The sequence below is a fragment of the Thalia democratica genome, chromosome 8, assembly GCF_965202585.1.
Source record: "Thalia democratica chromosome 8, ktThaDemo2.hap1.1, whole genome shotgun sequence".
Taxonomy (NCBI): Eukaryota; Metazoa; Chordata; class Thaliacea; order Salpida; family Salpidae; genus Thalia; species Thalia democratica.
This window is the reverse complement of record NC_139172.1, coordinates 1416826-1434584: the sequence shown is the minus strand read 5'-3', so window position 1 is coordinate 1434584 and position 17759 is coordinate 1416826. Positions and strand designations below refer to the sequence as shown.

Here is a 17759-nt window from a genome sequence, read left to right as displayed (position 1 = left end):
TATATTTTTTCGATTTGATAATGAAACTTTTAAATTGTTAAACAAAAACTATTTTAAAGGAAAACAGTTTATGACCGCCTTGGAAAACGACGACCACAAAATAATAATGATATAGATAATGACGGTTGTGTCATTATGAAGGGAGACTTATACGCTCACAAAAAGAAATTGTAAGTTGTTGTTTGTTTTTTTTAAACTTATTTTTCGTATAATTGAAATATTAAGTTTTTGTACTTTTTTATTATACGTAAACTCTTAAGACTAATAATAAAAATAACTAAAACATTTATCAAAATATAATATTGAATAAAAATTCAATTGTTTTGAGTACAAGGTTTTGGTTATGAGTACAAGGTTTTACTACCTTGTAAAACAAAACTTTAATGTATTAAATTTCACAGTGACCCGTTGAGCCGAAACAGAGGATCAATAATAAGAAAGTTTAAAATTGACAGGAGAGAAAATATCAAAATATCTCCTGCCGCAATCAAAAACAACTTCAACAACATCAATAAGTCAAAAGTTGATGTAGAAAACGCCTGGTACCAAATAAAAGTATTTCGAGGCGCAGATGAAGTTGAAACTCAATTGATTGAAAAAATGAGTAAAATTATTGATGCTCCCATAGAATACAGGCAGTATCACGTTTTCAACGGTGATGCTAGTTTCTATGTGCTTGGAAAAGGCAAAGCAGATGCGCTGTTGAGTTGCAACCGTCAACTTACCAGCAGTTTCGGTGATGATATGCTGAAAGTAGTTAGGTACACAGCAAAGTCTGATGTTTACCGTGACGAGCAACTAGAAAGCATTAAGCAGTGCATCAAAAGCCGGGTCTATTTAGAACAAGGCGTTCTTGACTTGAGCGGTCTCAGCTTTGACAAAACTCTGAAGAAGCAAGGTATCAGAATTAAATTGCATAGAAGCGAGTATTTTACAATTATTGTAAAAACATTAGATTCGCTGTTCAGAGGAAGTGATCAAAATAAAAGAATCACAACATTAAATTTAGAAAAAAATAACTTAAGTTATAAATCAATTGGCTTTCTCAAAAACAGCCTCATTGATATGTTTCCCAATATTAACCGTCTCTCAGTTGCTGAAAATCACATTAAAATTGTAAAAGATTTGAAAGCATTAAGAGATTGGAATTTAATTGAGCTTAAGTTATACGATAGCAGTCAAGATGCAACTGTAAATGATATAAGCAACTGGCGGAAACTTTTTCCAGACTTGATCAAACTTAACTGCAGAGATTATGAGCCTCCAGTTAAAATAGATGTTGCAGAGTATGAAATACCAAAAACTATGGGAAGCAACTTTATGCTGCTTTCTGATAGTGCAAAAGAAGTGTTCATCAATCATGTCAAAAACTTATTCAGTTGCCTTGACAAAGTAAAAACCTCAGATGATGCAAGCAACTTTTACTGTAAAGATTCACAGTTTAGCTTGACAATTTCTAGCAATGATAAAGATTCTACAATGAAAAAATACTTGGAAGTGTGCAAGGAGTGCACACCAAACAACCGACAGAAAGTCAGAGTCGGTTGTAATAAGTCCGATTCCAAAAAGTATTACTTTGGGAGAGAGGAAATTGTGAAAGCGTTGCGCAAGCTACCCTTATCAAAACACATCATGGACAGCTTTGTTTGTGATGTCACGTTCTGCTCTAGTGAGTTCATCAGTTACGTTATCAGCGGCACTTTTGAAGAAGCCGGTGGTAAAGTTCGCGCCTTCACCAGAAGCATATCCTGCGCAATTTCCGCTGAAATTAAATTTACAATACTGAGCGACATGCTCCATATCAGGAACCAATCGGTCGCCGAAAAGAAAGAAAACGCCACCAAGGTGGCCGCAATCAACCAGTTGCCACGACCGCCGTGTGACGTGCGAACGGAGATGTTGAAAACTTTCATGAAAGACTCAGGAATGAACGAGAAATATTCGCACGAATGTCTGCACAACAACGGGTGGGATTATGATAAAGCCGGAAGAAATTTTATGGAACTGCACAAAAACAACCACATACCGCTTGAAGCATATCAATTCTAAAATACTGTTAACAAAATAAAAACAAAGAAGCTAAAACGAACTATCGATCTTAACTAAAAGCTTCTTTTCTTGTTATTTTTTCCCTTGATTTTAACAAATTTTTAATTGAGCTCTTTTATTTGTTGTTGTTTTCTTTTACAATTTTAATAAATTTTAATTAAAAAAAAATAAGTTTTTATATTATCAATAAGTATAAGCTAAAAAATGGTCTAAGTAAAATAAAAGTTTTCACTGATATATCCGCAGAAAAGAATGCGAAAACCTTTGATAGAAGAGTTTTTTATGCAAAGAAATTGATGTTTAGTATTAATTATCATAAAATAATATCTAATACAATAGAAATAAATTACAATAAATGAACTATTTTATATAAAAATAATACTTAGATTGCCTACTCCAAAACTATTTCATTTGCATTAAAACATCAAGGTCATATAATATAAAACATAAGGCTTTACTGTAACTCAATCATTTTAAATATCATACTTTCGTTTGGATACTTTCAGTTTATTATTATTATAGATAAATAGTTTAATTTAGACTACAGTCTAATATTTTAAGAAATAAAAGTGTTTGCACTGATAAATCCCATTGGTCATGTTTGAAAATAAACTGAACCGAGATTTGGCAAAATTTAGTTTTTTATTGAATATAAGACTGACATGTATAAAATTAAACAAAAACTAGAGGACGGCTTTCGATATTTGTGCAAAAGCTTATGCAAATTAGTTTTGTACTAGCTTAAATAGTTATATTTAGTTAGTTAAGTTTAGTATTCTGTCCTGGACATGACATTAAACTGTATCCTGGTGTATGACTCAATAACCGAAAGGTTTTTTCGTACATCAGGTCCTAGGACCAAATATTTGAGCGCTTTTTTTTTCGTACGTTCAATATTGTTAATTGTATAAAAAATTGTTTGTTCAAGTTCTAAAGTTGACCATGTTTTTATTATACTTTAGTATCTAAAAATAAATAGATATGATTTGGCTAGTACAATAAAAAAATAGTTTTACCTTTGAAAAAAATAATACATGAAAATTTATAAAAACTTATTGTTTATTAAAAGTTAAGCAAAAAAAGTCAGAACGTTGCTAGAAGTTACTTGCATTATTTATTGTTTTAACCCTGAGTACTGGTGCCAGACAAAAAAATGGCCATACTCGAATACTGACGCAATTGCCACTAGTTGGCGCAGTTTTTGTATAAATAGTTGAACTTATCAATTTTTTTTCATTTGAGTTTAGCAGTCATGAGAACAACATGTAAGTTTTAGTTTGTACGGAAGCTTACGTAAATTAGTTTTTTACTAGCTGAAATAGTCTTAAAGTTTAATATTGTTATTTTATATGAAAAATTGTTTGTTCAAGTTCTAAAGTTGACCATGTTTTTATTATACTTTAGTATCTAAAAATAAATAGATATGATTTGGCTAGTACAATAACAAAATAGTTTTACCTTTGAAAAAAATAATACATGAAAGTTTATAAAAACTCATTGTTTATTAAAAGTTAAGCAAAAAAAGTCAGACAAGTTTAATTTTGTTAACAAACCAAGGCACTTTTTGTTTGTTTTTAGTTTACATTATGATTAGGTTAGAATTAAAGCTAGCTAAAAGTGTATTGTATTAAGTGATAGATATCACTTGATGACTTTGATAAAATAGTTAGAAAAAATATAATTATAATATAATGTAAGATTAATATGACAAAGTTGTTTATAAGTAAATATAAAAACCTATAGTTATTGAGACGACAGGTTTAAGAAAATTCTCGAGAAAGGACATTTAAATTATAATTTAGTACTTATAACTAAATCATACTTGTAAATTAGTATTTTAGAGTAGTATTGCATCAGATATTCAGTCTAATTATAGCAGCACACCAAATAATAATTTATGTAAAATTTAGTTTGTGTTAAAAGCTTAAGTTAATTATGCTTCTTTTAACTTAAATAATTTTAAAGTTTAATGTTATAACTACAATTGTTTTAAAAATTATAAAACTATATTTGTTACTTATAGTTAGTATTGTGGGATTTAAAATATAACAAAGCAAGTTTCAAACTGAATTTACTCGTTATTTTAACAGTTTTTAACAGTTATTAACAGTTTATAATTACATTAACACAAATTAATTATGTAATTTTAAACTTTTGATCTTACTTAATTGATCTTACTTTTTATCTTACTCTGATAAAACCTAAAGCTACTTAATTAACGTTTATGATATAATTAGTTGCTAACAAAAGTAGTTGATAAGTATTAGCTGAAACATGTTTTACTTTTTTGCACAACAAAAATGGTTTTATGATACATGTCTCTAATTTTTATTTAATATATGTATTTTAGAAAAATGAATAGATGACTGTACTTAAACTAACTAGTGGCGTATTTTCAGAACAGCTTAGTAACATATAACGCAAATAAATAATGACAAATATGGAAGATTTACTGTCAAAAATGAAAAACATTACAGTTCAAAAGAAAAGTATTCAATTATATAAACCACCTAAAAGCAGAGGTAATGTTTACAGTGTTCTTATAAAATTATTAAGATGTTTTTTCTTACCGTTATTAAGTTATATAAGTTTTTAAGTTACCTAGGTAAATGTGTTTTTATAATATTTTTAGTCATGTAAATTAGCTAAACGTCGAAACAAACTATTTTTCAGAATCTCATAAAAAAAACAATGATCATGATGAAAGACTTAACATCTCATTACATCATGTTGATCACGGAGATTGTTACGAACCTAAGACATTAGAAAAATGTTCTACATCGTACAAAAGTGGTAGAAAACGTTACAAAAACAAAATGAAATGTTACAAAGTCAAGGGTCGTCTAGGAAAACAAAGGTTTTAATTAACAACTAGTTTAAATAGAATTAAGTTGAGTTATTTAAAAATGAAATTGAAAGTTGGTTATTTACAAAGTTAGCTTGAATACAAATATTGAATCGCAATGTTTTTAAATTATTTATTCAACAGTAGTTTGTTTTTCTCAATACTATACTTATGATATTCTATTTTATATTTAAATTTGAGACTACAGTAACTCAGGTTTTATAAATTGTTTGTAACGCTTTATAGACCGTTCCTCATGAATGGTATATTTTTTCGATTTGATAATGAAACTTTTAAATTGTTAAACAAAAACTATTTTAAAGGAAAACAGTTTATGACCGCCTTGGAAAACGACGACCACAAAATAATAATGATATAGATAATGACGGTTGTGTCATTATGAAGGGAGACTTATACGCTCACAAAAAGAAATTGTAAGTTGTTGTTTGTTTTTTTTAAACTTATTTTTCGTATAATTGAAATATTAAGTTTTTGTACTTTTTTATTATACGTAAACTCTTAAGACTAATAATAAAAATAACTAAAACATTTATCAAAATATAATATTGAATAAAAATTCAATTGTTTTGAGTACAAGGTTTTGGTTATGAGTACAAGGTTTTACTACCTTGTAAAACAAAACTTTAATGTATTAAATTTCACAGTGACCCGTTGAGCCGAAACAGAGGATCAATAATAAGAAAGTTTAAAATTGACAGGAGAGAAAATATCAAAATATCTCCTGCCGCAATCAAAAACAACTTCAACAACATCAATAAGTCAAAAGTTGATGTAGAAAACGCCTGGTACCAAATAAAAGTATTTCGAGGCGCAGATGAAGTTGAAACTCAATTGATTGAAAAAATGAGTAAAATTATTGATGCTCCCATAGAATACAGGCAGTATCACGTTTTCAACGGTGATGCTAGTTTCTATGTGCTTGGAAAAGGCAAAGCAGATGCGCTGTTGAGTTGCAACCGTCAACTTACCAGCAGTTTCGGTGATGATATGCTGAAAGTAGTTAGGTACACAGCAAAGTCTGATGTTTACCGTGACGAGCAACTAGAAAGCATTAAGCAGTGCATCAAAAGCCGGGTCTATTTAGAACAAGGCGTTCTTGACTTGAGCGGTCTCAGCTTTGACAAAACTCTGAAGAAGCAAGGTATCAGAATTAAATTGCATAGAAGCGAGTATTTTACAATTATTGTAAAAACATTAGATTCGCTGTTCAGAGGAAGTGATCAAAATAAAAGAATCACAACATTAAATTTAGAAAAAAATAACTTAAGTTATAAATCAATTGGCTTTCTCAAAAACAGCCTCATTGATATGTTTCCCAATATTAACCGTCTCTCAGTTGCTGAAAATCACATTAAAATTGTAAAAGATTTGAAAGCATTAAGAGATTGGAATTTAATTGAGCTTAAGTTATACGATAGCAGTCAAGATGCAACTGTAAATGATATAAGCAACTGGCGGAAACTTTTTCCAGACTTGATCAAACTTAACTGCAGAGATTATGAGCCTCCAGTTAAAATAGATGTTGCAGAGTATGAAATACCAAAAACTATGGGAAGCAACTTTATGCTGCTTTCTGATAGTGCAAAAGAAGTGTTCATCAATCATGTCAAAAACTTATTCAGTTGCCTTGACAAAGTAAAAACCTCAGATGATGCAAGCAACTTTTACTGTAAAGATTCACAGTTTAGCTTGACAATTTCTAGCAATGATAAAGATTCTACAATGAAAAAATACTTGGAAGTGTGCAAGGAGTGCACACCAAACAACCGACAGAAAGTCAGAGTCGGTTGTAATAAGTCCGATTCCAAAAAGTATTACTTTGGGAGAGAGGAAATTGTGAAAGCGTTGCGCAAGCTACCCTTATCAAAACACATCATGGACAGCTTTGTTTGTGATGTCACGTTCTGCTCTAGTGAGTTCATCAGTTACGTTATCAGCGGCACTTTTGAAGAAGCCGGTGGTAAAGTTCGCGCCTTCACCAGAAGCATATCCTGCGCAATTTCCGCTGAAATTAAATTTACAATACTGAGCGACATGCTCCATATCAGGAACCAATCGGTCGCCGAAAAGAAAGAAAACGCCACCAAGGTGGCCGCAATCAACCAGTTGCCACGACCGCCGTGTGACGTGCGAACGGAGATGTTGAAAACTTTCATGAAAGACTCAGGAATGAACGAGAAATATTCGCACGAATGTCTGCACAACAACGGGTGGGATTATGATAAAGCCGGAAGAAATTTTATGGAACTGCACAAAAACAACCACATACCGCTTGAAGCATATCAATTCTAAAATACTGTTAACAAAATAAAAACAAAGAAGCTAAAACGAACTATCGATCTTAACTAAAAGCTTCTTTTCTTGTTATTTTTTCCCTTGATTTTAACAAATTTTTAATTGAGCTCTTTTATTTGTTGTTGTTTTCTTTTACAATTTTAATAAATTTTAATTAAAAAAAAATAAGTTTTTATATTATCAATAAGTATAAGCTAAAAAATGGTCTAAGTAAAATAAAAGTTTTCACTGATATATCCGCAGAAAAGAATGCGAAAACCTTTGATAGAAGAGTTTTTTATGCAAAGAAATTGATGTTTAGTATTAATTATCATAAAATAATATCTAATACAATAGAAATAAATTACAATAAATGAACTATTTTATATAAAAATAATACTTAGATTGCCTACTCCAAAACTATTTCATTTGCATTAAAACATCAAGGTCATATAATATAAAACATAAGGCTTTACTGTAACTCAATCATTTTAAATATCATACTTTCGTTTGGATACTTTCAGTTTATTATTATTATAGATAAATAGTTTAATTTAGACTACAGTCTAATATTTTAAGAAATAAAAGTGTTTGCACTGATAAATCCCATTGGTCATGTTTGAAAATAAACTGAACCGAGATTTGGCAAAATTTAGTTTTTTATTGAATATAAGACTGACATGTATAAAATTAAACAAAAACTAGAGGACGGCTTTCGATATTTGTGCAAAAGCTTATGCAAATTAGTTTTGTACTAGCTTAAATAGTTATATTTAGTTAGTTAAGTTTAGTATTCTGTCCTGGACATGACATTAAACTGTATCCTGGTGTATGACTCAATAACCGAAAGGTTTTTTCGTACATCAGGTCCTAGGACCAAATATTTGAGCGCTTTTTTTTTCGTACGTTCAATATTGTTAATTGTATAAAAAATTGTTTGTTCAAGTTCTAAAGTTGACCATGTTTTTATTATACTTTAGTATCTAAAAATAAATAGATATGATTTGGCTAGTACAATAAAAAAATAGTTTTACCTTTGAAAAAAATAATACATGAAAATTTATAAAAACTTATTGTTTATTAAAAGTTAAGCAAAAAAAGTCAGAACGTTGCTAGAAGTTACTTGCATTATTTATTGTTTTAACCCTGAGTACTGGTGCCAGACAAAAAAATGGCCATACTCGAATACTGACGCAATTGCCACTAGTTGGCGCAGTTTTTGTATAAATAGTTGAACTTATCAATTTTTTTTCATTTGAGTTTAGCAGTCATGAGAACAACATGTAAGTTTTAGTTTGTACGGAAGCTTACGTAAATTAGTTTTTTACTAGCTGAAATAGTCTTAAAGTTTAATATTGTTATTTTATATGAAAAATTGTTTGTTCAAGTTCTAAAGTTGACCATGTTTTTATTATACTTTAGTATCTAAAAATAAATAGATATGATTTGGCTAGTACAATAACAAAATAGTTTTACCTTTGAAAAAAATAATACATGAAAGTTTATAAAAACTCATTGTTTATTAAAAGTTAAGCAAAAAAAGTCAGACAAGTTTAATTTTGTTAACAAACCAAGGCACTTTTTGTTTGTTTTTAGTTTACATTATGATTAGGTTAGAATTAAAGCTAGCTAAAAGTGTATTGTATTAAGTGATAGATATCACTTGATGACTTTGATAAAATAGTTAGAAAAAATATAATTATAATATAATGTAAGATTAATATGACAAAGTTGTTTATAAGTAAATATAAAAACCTATAGTTATTGAGACGACAGGTTTAAGAAAATTCTCGAGAAAGGACATTTAAATTATAATTTAGTACTTATAACTAAATCATACTTGTAAATTAGTATTTTAGAGTAGTATTGCATCAGATATTCAGTCTAATTATAGCAGCACACCAAATAATAATTTATGTAAAATTTAGTTTGTGTTAAAAGCTTAAGTTAATTATGCTTCTTTTAACTTAAATAATTTTAAAGTTTAATGTTATAACTACAATTGTTTTAAAAATTATAAAACTATATTTGTTACTTATAGTTAGTATTGTGGGATTTAAAATATAACAAAGCAAGTTTCAAACTGAATTTACTCGTTATTTTAACAGTTTTTAACAGTTATTAACAGTTTATAATTACATTAACACAAATTAATTATGTAATTTTAAACTTTTGATCTTACTTAATTGATCTTACTTTTTATCTTACTCTGATAAAACCTAAAGCTACTTAATTAACGTTTATGATATAATTAGTTGCTAACAAAAGTAGTTGATAAGTATTAGCTGAAACATGTTTTACTTTTTTGCACAACAAAAATGGTTTTATGATACATGTCTCTAATTTTTATTTAATATATGTATTTTAGAAAAATGAATAGATGACTGTACTTAAACTAACTAGTGGCGTATTTTCAGAACAGCTTAGTAACATATAACGCTAATAAATAATGACAAATATGGAAGATTTACTGTCAAAAATGAAAAACATTACAGTTCAAAAGAAAAGTATTCAATTATATAAACCACCTAAAAGCAGAGGTAATGTTTACAGTGTTCTTATAAAATTATTAAGATGTTTTTTCTTACCGTTATTAAGTTATATAAGTTTTTAAGTTACCTAGGTAAATGTGTTTTTATAATATTTTTAGTCATGTAAATTAGCTAAACGTCGAAACAAACTATTTTTCAGAATCTCATAAAAAAAACAATGATCATGATGAAAGACTTAACATCTCATTACATCATGTTGATCACGGAGATTGTTACGAACCTAAGACATTAGAAAAATGTTCTACATCGTACAAAAGTGGTAGAAAACGTTACAAAAACAAAATGAAATGTTACAAAGTCAAGGGTCGTCTAGGAAAACAAAGGTTTTAATTAACAACTAGTTTAAATAGAATTAAGTTGAGTTATTTAAAAATGAAATTGAAAGTTGGTTATTTACAAAGTTAGCTTGAATACAAATATTGAATCGCAATGTTTTTAAATTATTTATTCAACAGTAGTTTGTTTTTCTCAATACTATACTTATGATATTCTATTTTATATTTAAATTTGAGACTACAGTAACTCAGGTTTTATAAATTGTTTGTAACGCTTTATAGACCGTTCCTCATGAATGGTATATTTTTTCGATTTGATAATGAAACTTTTAAATTGTTAAACAAAAACTATTTTAAAGGAAAACAGTTTATGACCGCCTTGGAAAACGACGACCACAAAATAATAATGATATAGATAATGACGGTTGTGTCATTATGAAGGGAGACTTATACGCTCACAAAAAGAAATTGTAAGTTGTTGTTTGTTTTTTTTAAACTTATTTTTCGTATAATTGAAATATTAAGTTTTTGTACTTTTTTATTATACGTAAACTCTTAAGACTAATAATAAAAATAACTAAAACATTTATCAAAATATAATATTGAATAAAAATTCAATTGTTTTGAGTACAAGGTTTTGGTTATGAGTACAAGGTTTTACTACCTTGTAAAACAAAACTTTAATGTATTAAATTTCACAGTGACCCGTTGAGCCGAAACAGAGGATCAATAATAAGAAAGTTTAAAATTGACAGGAGAGAAAATATCAAAATATCTCCTGCCGCAATCAAAAACAACTTCAACAACATCAATAAGTCAAAAGTTGATGTAGAAAACGCCTGGTACCAAATAAAAGTATTTCGAGGCGCAGATGAAGTTGAAACTCAATTGATTGAAAAAATGAGTAAAATTATTGATGCTCCCATAGAATACAGGCAGTATCACGTTTTCAACGGTGATGCTAGTTTCTATGTGCTTGGAAAAGGCAAAGCAGATGCGCTGTTGAGTTGCAACCGTCAACTTACCAGCAGTTTCGGTGATGATATGCTGAAAGTAGTTAGGTACACAGCAAAGTCTGATGTTTACCGTGACGAGCAACTAGAAAGCATTAAGCAGTGCATCAAAAGCCGGGTCTATTTAGAACAAGGCGTTCTTGACTTGAGCGGTCTCAGCTTTGACAAAACTCTGAAGAAGCAAGGTATCAGAATTAAATTGCATAGAAGCGAGTATTTTACAATTATTGTAAAAACATTAGATTCGCTGTTCAGAGGAAGTGATCAAAATAAAAGAATCACAACATTAAATTTAGAAAAAAATAACTTAAGTTATAAATCAATTGGCTTTCTCAAAAACAGCCTCATTGATATGTTTCCCAATATTAACCGTCTCTCAGTTGCTGAAAATCACATTAAAATTGTAAAAGATTTGAAAGCATTAAGAGATTGGAATTTAATTGAGCTTAAGTTATACGATAGCAGTCAAGATGCAACTGTAAATGATATAAGCAACTGGCGGAAACTTTTTCCAGACTTGATCAAACTTAACTGCAGAGATTATGAGCCTCCAGTTAAAATAGATGTTGCAGAGTATGAAATACCAAAAACTATGGGAAGCAACTTTATGCTGCTTTCTGATAGTGCAAAAGAAGTGTTCATCAATCATGTCAAAAACTTATTCAGTTGCCTTGACAAAGTAAAAACCTCAGATGATGCAAGCAACTTTTACTGTAAAGATTCACAGTTTAGCTTGACAATTTCTAGCAATGATAAAGATTCTACAATGAAAAAATACTTGGAAGTGTGCAAGGAGTGCACACCAAACAACCGACAGAAAGTCAGAGTCGGTTGTAATAAGTCCGATTCCAAAAAGTATTACTTTGGGAGAGAGGAAATTGTGAAAGCGTTGCGCAAGCTACCCTTATCAAAACACATCATGGACAGCTTTGTTTGTGATGTCACGTTCTGCTCTAGTGAGTTCATCAGTTACGTTATCAGCGGCACTTTTGAAGAAGCCGGTGGTAAAGTTCGCGCCTTCACCAGAAGCATATCCTGCGCAATTTCCGCTGAAATTAAATTTACAATACTGAGCGACATGCTCCATATCAGGAACCAATCGGTCGCCGAAAAGAAAGAAAACGCCACCAAGGTGGCCGCAATCAACCAGTTGCCACGACCGCCGTGTGACGTGCGAACGGAGATGTTGAAAACTTTCATGAAAGACTCAGGAATGAACGAGAAATATTCGCACGAATGTCTGCACAACAACGGGTGGGATTATGATAAAGCCGGAAGAAATTTTATGGAACTGCACAAAAACAACCACATACCGCTTGAAGCATATCAATTCTAAAATACTGTTAACAAAATAAAAACAAAGAAGCTAAAACGAACTATCGATCTTAACTAAAAGCTTCTTTTCTTGTTATTTTTTCCCTTGATTTTAACAAATTTTTAATTGAGCTCTTTTATTTGTTGTTGTTTTCTTTTACAATTTTAATAAATTTTAATTAAAAAAAAATAAGTTTTTATATTATCAATAAGTATAAGCTAAAAAATGGTCTAAGTAAAATAAAAGTTTTCACTGATATATCCGCAGAAAAGAATGCGAAAACCTTTGATAGAAGAGTTTTTTATGCAAAGAAATTGATGTTTAGTATTAATTATCATAAAATAATATCTAATACAATAGAAATAAATTACAATAAATGAACTATTTTATATAAAAATAATACTTAGATTGCCTACTCCAAAACTATTTCATTTGCATTAAAACATCAAGGTCATATAATATAAAACATAAGGCTTTACTGTAACTCAATCATTTTAAATATCATACTTTCGTTTGGATACTTTCAGTTTATTATTATTATAGATAAATAGTTTAATTTAGACTACAGTCTAATATTTTAAGAAATAAAAGTGTTTGCACTGATAAATCCCATTGGTCATGTTTGAAAATAAACTGAACCGAGATTTGGCAAAATTTAGTTTTTTATTGAATATAAGACTGACATGTATAAAATTAAACAAAAACTAGAGGACGGCTTTCGATATTTGTGCAAAAGCTTATGCAAATTAGTTTTGTACTAGCTTAAATAGTTATATTTAGTTAGTTAAGTTTAGTATTCTGTCCTGGACATGACATTAAACTGTATCCTGGTGTATGACTCAATAACCGAAAGGTTTTTTCGTACATCAGGTCCTAGGACCAAATATTTGAGCGCTTTTTTTTTCGTACGTTCAATATTGTTAATTGTATAAAAAATTGTTTGTTCAAGTTCTAAAGTTGACCATGTTTTTATTATACTTTAGTATCTAAAAATAAATAGATATGATTTGGCTAGTACAATAAAAAAATAGTTTTACCTTTGAAAAAAATAATACATGAAAATTTATAAAAACTTATTGTTTATTAAAAGTTAAGCAAAAAAAGTCAGAACGTTGCTAGAAGTTACTTGCATTATTTATTGTTTTAACCCTGAGTACTGGTGCCAGACAAAAAAATGGCCATACTCGAATACTGACGCAATTGCCACTAGTTGGCGCAGTTTTTGTATAAATAGTTGAACTTATCAATTTTTTTTCATTTGAGTTTAGCAGTCATGAGAACAACATGTAAGTTTTAGTTTGTACGGAAGCTTACGTAAATTAGTTTTTTACTAGCTGAAATAGTCTTAAAGTTTAATATTGTTATTTTATATGAAAAATTGTTTGTTCAAGTTCTAAAGTTGACCATGTTTTTATTATACTTTAGTATCTAAAAATAAATAGATATGATTTGGCTAGTACAATAACAAAATAGTTTTACCTTTGAAAAAAATAATACATGAAAGTTTATAAAAACTCATTGTTTATTAAAAGTTAAGCAAAAAAAGTCAGACAAGTTTAATTTTGTTAACAAACCAAGGCACTTTTTGTTTGTTTTTAGTTTACATTATGATTAGGTTAGAATTAAAGCTAGCTAAAAGTGTATTGTATTAAGTGATAGATATCACTTGATGACTTTGATAAAATAGTTAGAAAAAATATAATTATAATATAATGTAAGATTAATATGACAAAGTTGTTTATAAGTAAATATAAAAACCTATAGTTATTGAGACGACAGGTTTAAGAAAATTCTCGAGAAAGGACATTTAAATTATAATTTAGTACTTATAACTAAATCATACTTGTAAATTAGTATTTTAGAGTAGTATTGCATCAGATATTCAGTCTAATTATAGCAGCACACCAAATAATAATTTATGTAAAATTTAGTTTGTGTTAAAAGCTTAAGTTAATTATGCTTCTTTTAACTTAAATAATTTTAAAGTTTAATGTTATAACTACAATTGTTTTAAAAATTATAAAACTATATTTGTTACTTATAGTTAGTATTGTGGGATTTAAAATATAACAAAGCAAGTTTCAAACTGAATTTACTCGTTATTTTAACAGTTTTTAACAGTTATTAACAGTTTATAATTACATTAACACAAATTAATTATGTAATTTTAAACTTTTGATCTTACTTAATTGATCTTACTTTTTATCTTACTCTGATAAAACCTAAAGCTACTTAATTAACGTTTATGATATAATTAGTTGCTAACAAAAGTAGTTGATAAGTATTAGCTGAAACATGTTTTACTTTTTTGCACAACAAAAATGGTTTTATGATACATGTCTCTAATTTTTATTTAATATATGTATTTTAGAAAAATGAATAGATGACTGTACTTAAACTAACTAGTGGCGTATTTTCAGAACAGCTTAGTAACATATAACGCAAATAAATAATGACAAATATGGAAGATTTACTGTCAAAAATGAAAAACATTACAGTTCAAAAGAAAAGTATTCAATTATATAAACCACCTAAAAGCAGAGGTAATGTTTACAGTGTTCTTATAAAATTATTAAGATGTTTTTTCTTACCGTTATTAAGTTATATAAGTTTTTAAGTTACCTAGGTAAATGTGTTTTTATAATATTTTTAGTCATGTAAATTAGCTAAACGTCGAAACAAACTATTTTTCAGAATCTCATAAAAAAAACAATGATCATGATGAAAGACTTAACATCTCATTACATCATGTTGATCACGGAGATTGTTACGAACCTAAGACATTAGAAAAATGTTCTACATCGTACAAAAGTGGTAGAAAACGTTACAAAAACAAAATGAAATGTTACAAAGTCAAGGGTCGTCTAGGAAAACAAAGGTTTTAATTAACAACTAGTTTAAATAGAATTAAGTTGAGTTATTTAAAAATGAAATTGAAAGTTGGTTATTTACAAAGTTAGCTTGAATACAAATATTGAATCGCAATGTTTTTAAATTATTTATTCAACAGTAGTTTGTTTTTCTCAATACTATACTTATGATATTCTATTTTATATTTAAATTTGAGACTACAGTAACTCAGGTTTTATAAATTGTTTGTAACGCTTTATAGACCGTTCCTCATGAATGGTATATTTTTTCGATTTGATAATGAAACTTTTAAATTGTTAAACAAAAACTATTTTAAAGGAAAACAGTTTATGACCGCCTTGGAAAACGACGACCACAAAATAATAATGATATAGATAATGACGGTTGTGTCATTATGAAGGGAGACTTATACGCTCACAAAAAGAAATTGTAAGTTGTTGTTTGTTTTTTTTAAACTTATTTTTCGTATAATTGAAATATTAAGTTTTTGTACTTTTTTATTATACGTAAACTCTTAAGACTAATAATAAAAATAACTAAAACATTTATCAAAATATAATATTGAATAAAAATTCAATTGTTTTGAGTACAAGGTTTTGGTTATGAGTACAAGGTTTTACTACCTTGTAAAACAAAACTTTAATGTATTAAATTTCACAGTGACCCGTTGAGCCGAAACAGAGGATCAATAATAAGAAAGTTTAAAATTGACAGGAGAGAAAATATCAAAATATCTCCTGCCGCAATCAAAAACAACTTCAACAACATCAATAAGTCAAAAGTTGATGTAGAAAACGCCTGGTACCAAATAAAAGTATTTCGAGGCGCAGATGAAGTTGAAACTCAATTGATTGAAAAAATGAGTAAAATTATTGATGCTCCCATAGAATACAGGCAGTATCACGTTTTCAACGGTGATGCTAGTTTCTATGTGCTTGGAAAAGGCAAAGCAGATGCGCTGTTGAGTTGCAACCGTCAACTTACCAGCAGTTTCGGTGATGATATGCTGAAAGTAGTTAGGTACACAGCAAAGTCTGATGTTTACCGTGACGAGCAACTAGAAAGCATTAAGCAGTGCATCAAAAGCCGGGTCTATTTAGAACAAGGCGTTCTTGACTTGAGCGGTCTCAGCTTTGACAAAACTCTGAAGAAGCAAGGTATCAGAATTAAATTGCATAGAAGCGAGTATTTTACAATTATTGTAAAAACATTAGATTCGCTGTTCAGAGGAAGTGATCAAAATAAAAGAATCACAACATTAAATTTAGAAAAAAATAACTTAAGTTATAAATCAATTGGCTTTCTCAAAAACAGCCTCATTGATATGTTTCCCAATATTAACCGTCTCTCAGTTGCTGAAAATCACATTAAAATTGTAAAAGATTTGAAAGCATTAAGAGATTGGAATTTAATTGAGCTTAAGTTATACGATAGCAGTCAAGATGCAACTGTAAATGATATAAGCAACTGGCGGAAACTTTTTCCAGACTTGATCAAACTTAACTGCAGAGATTATGAGCCTCCAGTTAAAATAGATGTTGCAGAGTATGAAATACCAAAAACTATGGGAAGCAACTTTATGCTGCTTTCTGATAGTGCAAAAGAAGTGTTCATCAATCATGTCAAAAACTTATTCAGTTGCCTTGACAAAGTAAAAACCTCAGATGATGCAAGCAACTTTTACTGTAAAGATTCACAGTTTAGCTTGACAATTTCTAGCAATGATAAAGATTCTACAATGAAAAAATACTTGGAAGTGTGCAAGGAGTGCACACCAAACAACCGACAGAAAGTCAGAGTCGGTTGTAATAAGTCCGATTCCAAAAAGTATTACTTTGGGAGAGAGGAAATTGTGAAAGCGTTGCGCAAGCTACCCTTATCAAAACACATCATGGACAGCTTTGTTTGTGATGTCACGTTCTGCTCTAGTGAGTTCATCAGTTACGTTATCAGCGGCACTTTTGAAGAAGCCGGTGGTAAAGTTCGCGCCTTCACCAGAAGCATATCCTGCGCAATTTCCGCTGAAATTAAATTTACAATACTGAGCGACATGCTCCATATCAGGAACCAATCGGTCGCCGAAAAGAAAGAAAACGCCACCAAGGTGGCCGCAATCAACCAGTTGCCACGACCGCCGTGTGACGTGCGAACGGAGATGTTGAAAACTTTCATGAAAGACTCAGGAATGAACGAGAAATATTCGCACGAATGTCTGCACAACAACGGGTGGGATTATGATAAAGCCGGAAGAAATTTTATGGAACTGCACAAAAACAACCACATACCGCTTGAAGCATATCAATTCTAAAATACTGTTAACAAAATAAAAACAAAGAAGCTAAAACGAACTATCGATCTTAACTAAAAGCTTCTTTTCTTGTTATTTTTTCCCTTGATTTTAACAAATTTTTAATTGAGCTCTTTTATTTGTTGTTGTTTTCTTTTACAATTTTAATAAATTTTAATTAAAAAAAAATAAGTTTTTATATTATCAATAAGTATAAGCTAAAAAATGGTCTAAGTAAAATAAAAGTTTTCACTGAT

The 17759-nt window shown here is 29.3% G+C and overlaps 4 protein-coding genes across 4 annotated transcripts; all 4 read left to right on the top strand.

Moving 5' to 3' along the window:
* The first annotated feature begins 135 nt into the window (after positions 1-135).
* Positions 136-2049, top strand: LOC145842284 (nuclear RNA export factor 1-like). Its single transcript, XM_082949707.1, has 3 exons — positions 136-170; positions 456-926; positions 1056-2049. Exons 1-3 carry the CDS (start codon positions 136-138, stop codon positions 2047-2049), a joined length of 1500 nt encoding a protein of 499 aa, XP_082805833.1.
* A 3244-nt stretch (positions 2050-5293) lies between these two features.
* On the top strand, positions 5294-7207 carry LOC145842283 (nuclear RNA export factor 1-like). The gene is made up of 3 exons (XM_082949706.1): positions 5294-5328; positions 5614-6084; positions 6214-7207. Exons 1-3 carry the CDS (start codon positions 5294-5296, stop codon positions 7205-7207), a joined length of 1500 nt encoding a protein of 499 aa, XP_082805832.1.
* Positions 7208-10451: 3244 nt separating this feature from the next.
* LOC145842282 (nuclear RNA export factor 1-like) lies at positions 10452-12365 on the top strand. Its single transcript, XM_082949705.1, has 3 exons — positions 10452-10486; positions 10772-11242; positions 11372-12365. The coding sequence occupies exons 1-3, from the start codon at positions 10452-10454 to the stop codon at positions 12363-12365; spliced, it is 1500 nt and encodes a 499-aa protein (XP_082805831.1).
* Positions 12366-15609: 3244 nt separating this feature from the next.
* LOC145842281 (nuclear RNA export factor 1-like) lies at positions 15610-17523 on the top strand. The gene is made up of 3 exons (XM_082949703.1): positions 15610-15644; positions 15930-16400; positions 16530-17523. The coding sequence occupies exons 1-3, from the start codon at positions 15610-15612 to the stop codon at positions 17521-17523; spliced, it is 1500 nt and encodes a 499-aa protein (XP_082805829.1).
* Positions 17524-17759: the final 236 nt, after the last annotated feature.

Coding starts and splice junctions, on each gene's coding strand:
- LOC145842282 (XM_082949705.1), top strand. CDS start 10,452: ATGAAGGGAGACTTATACGCTCACAAAAAGAAATT. Junction 10,487..10,771: donor TACGCTCACAAAAAGAAATT/GTAAGTTGTTGT, acceptor TAAAATTGACAG/GAGAGAAAATATCAAAATAT. Junction 11,243..11,371: donor ATTAAATTGCATAGAAGCGA/GTATTTTACAAT, acceptor TCTCAAAAACAG/CCTCATTGATATGTTTCCCA.
- LOC145842284 (XM_082949707.1), top strand. CDS start 136: ATGAAGGGAGACTTATACGCTCACAAAAAGAAATT. Junction 171..455: donor TACGCTCACAAAAAGAAATT/GTAAGTTGTTGT, acceptor TAAAATTGACAG/GAGAGAAAATATCAAAATAT. Junction 927..1,055: donor ATTAAATTGCATAGAAGCGA/GTATTTTACAAT, acceptor TCTCAAAAACAG/CCTCATTGATATGTTTCCCA.
- LOC145842283 (XM_082949706.1), top strand. CDS start 5,294: ATGAAGGGAGACTTATACGCTCACAAAAAGAAATT. Junction 5,329..5,613: donor TACGCTCACAAAAAGAAATT/GTAAGTTGTTGT, acceptor TAAAATTGACAG/GAGAGAAAATATCAAAATAT. Junction 6,085..6,213: donor ATTAAATTGCATAGAAGCGA/GTATTTTACAAT, acceptor TCTCAAAAACAG/CCTCATTGATATGTTTCCCA.
- LOC145842281 (XM_082949703.1), top strand. CDS start 15,610: ATGAAGGGAGACTTATACGCTCACAAAAAGAAATT. Junction 15,645..15,929: donor TACGCTCACAAAAAGAAATT/GTAAGTTGTTGT, acceptor TAAAATTGACAG/GAGAGAAAATATCAAAATAT. Junction 16,401..16,529: donor ATTAAATTGCATAGAAGCGA/GTATTTTACAAT, acceptor TCTCAAAAACAG/CCTCATTGATATGTTTCCCA.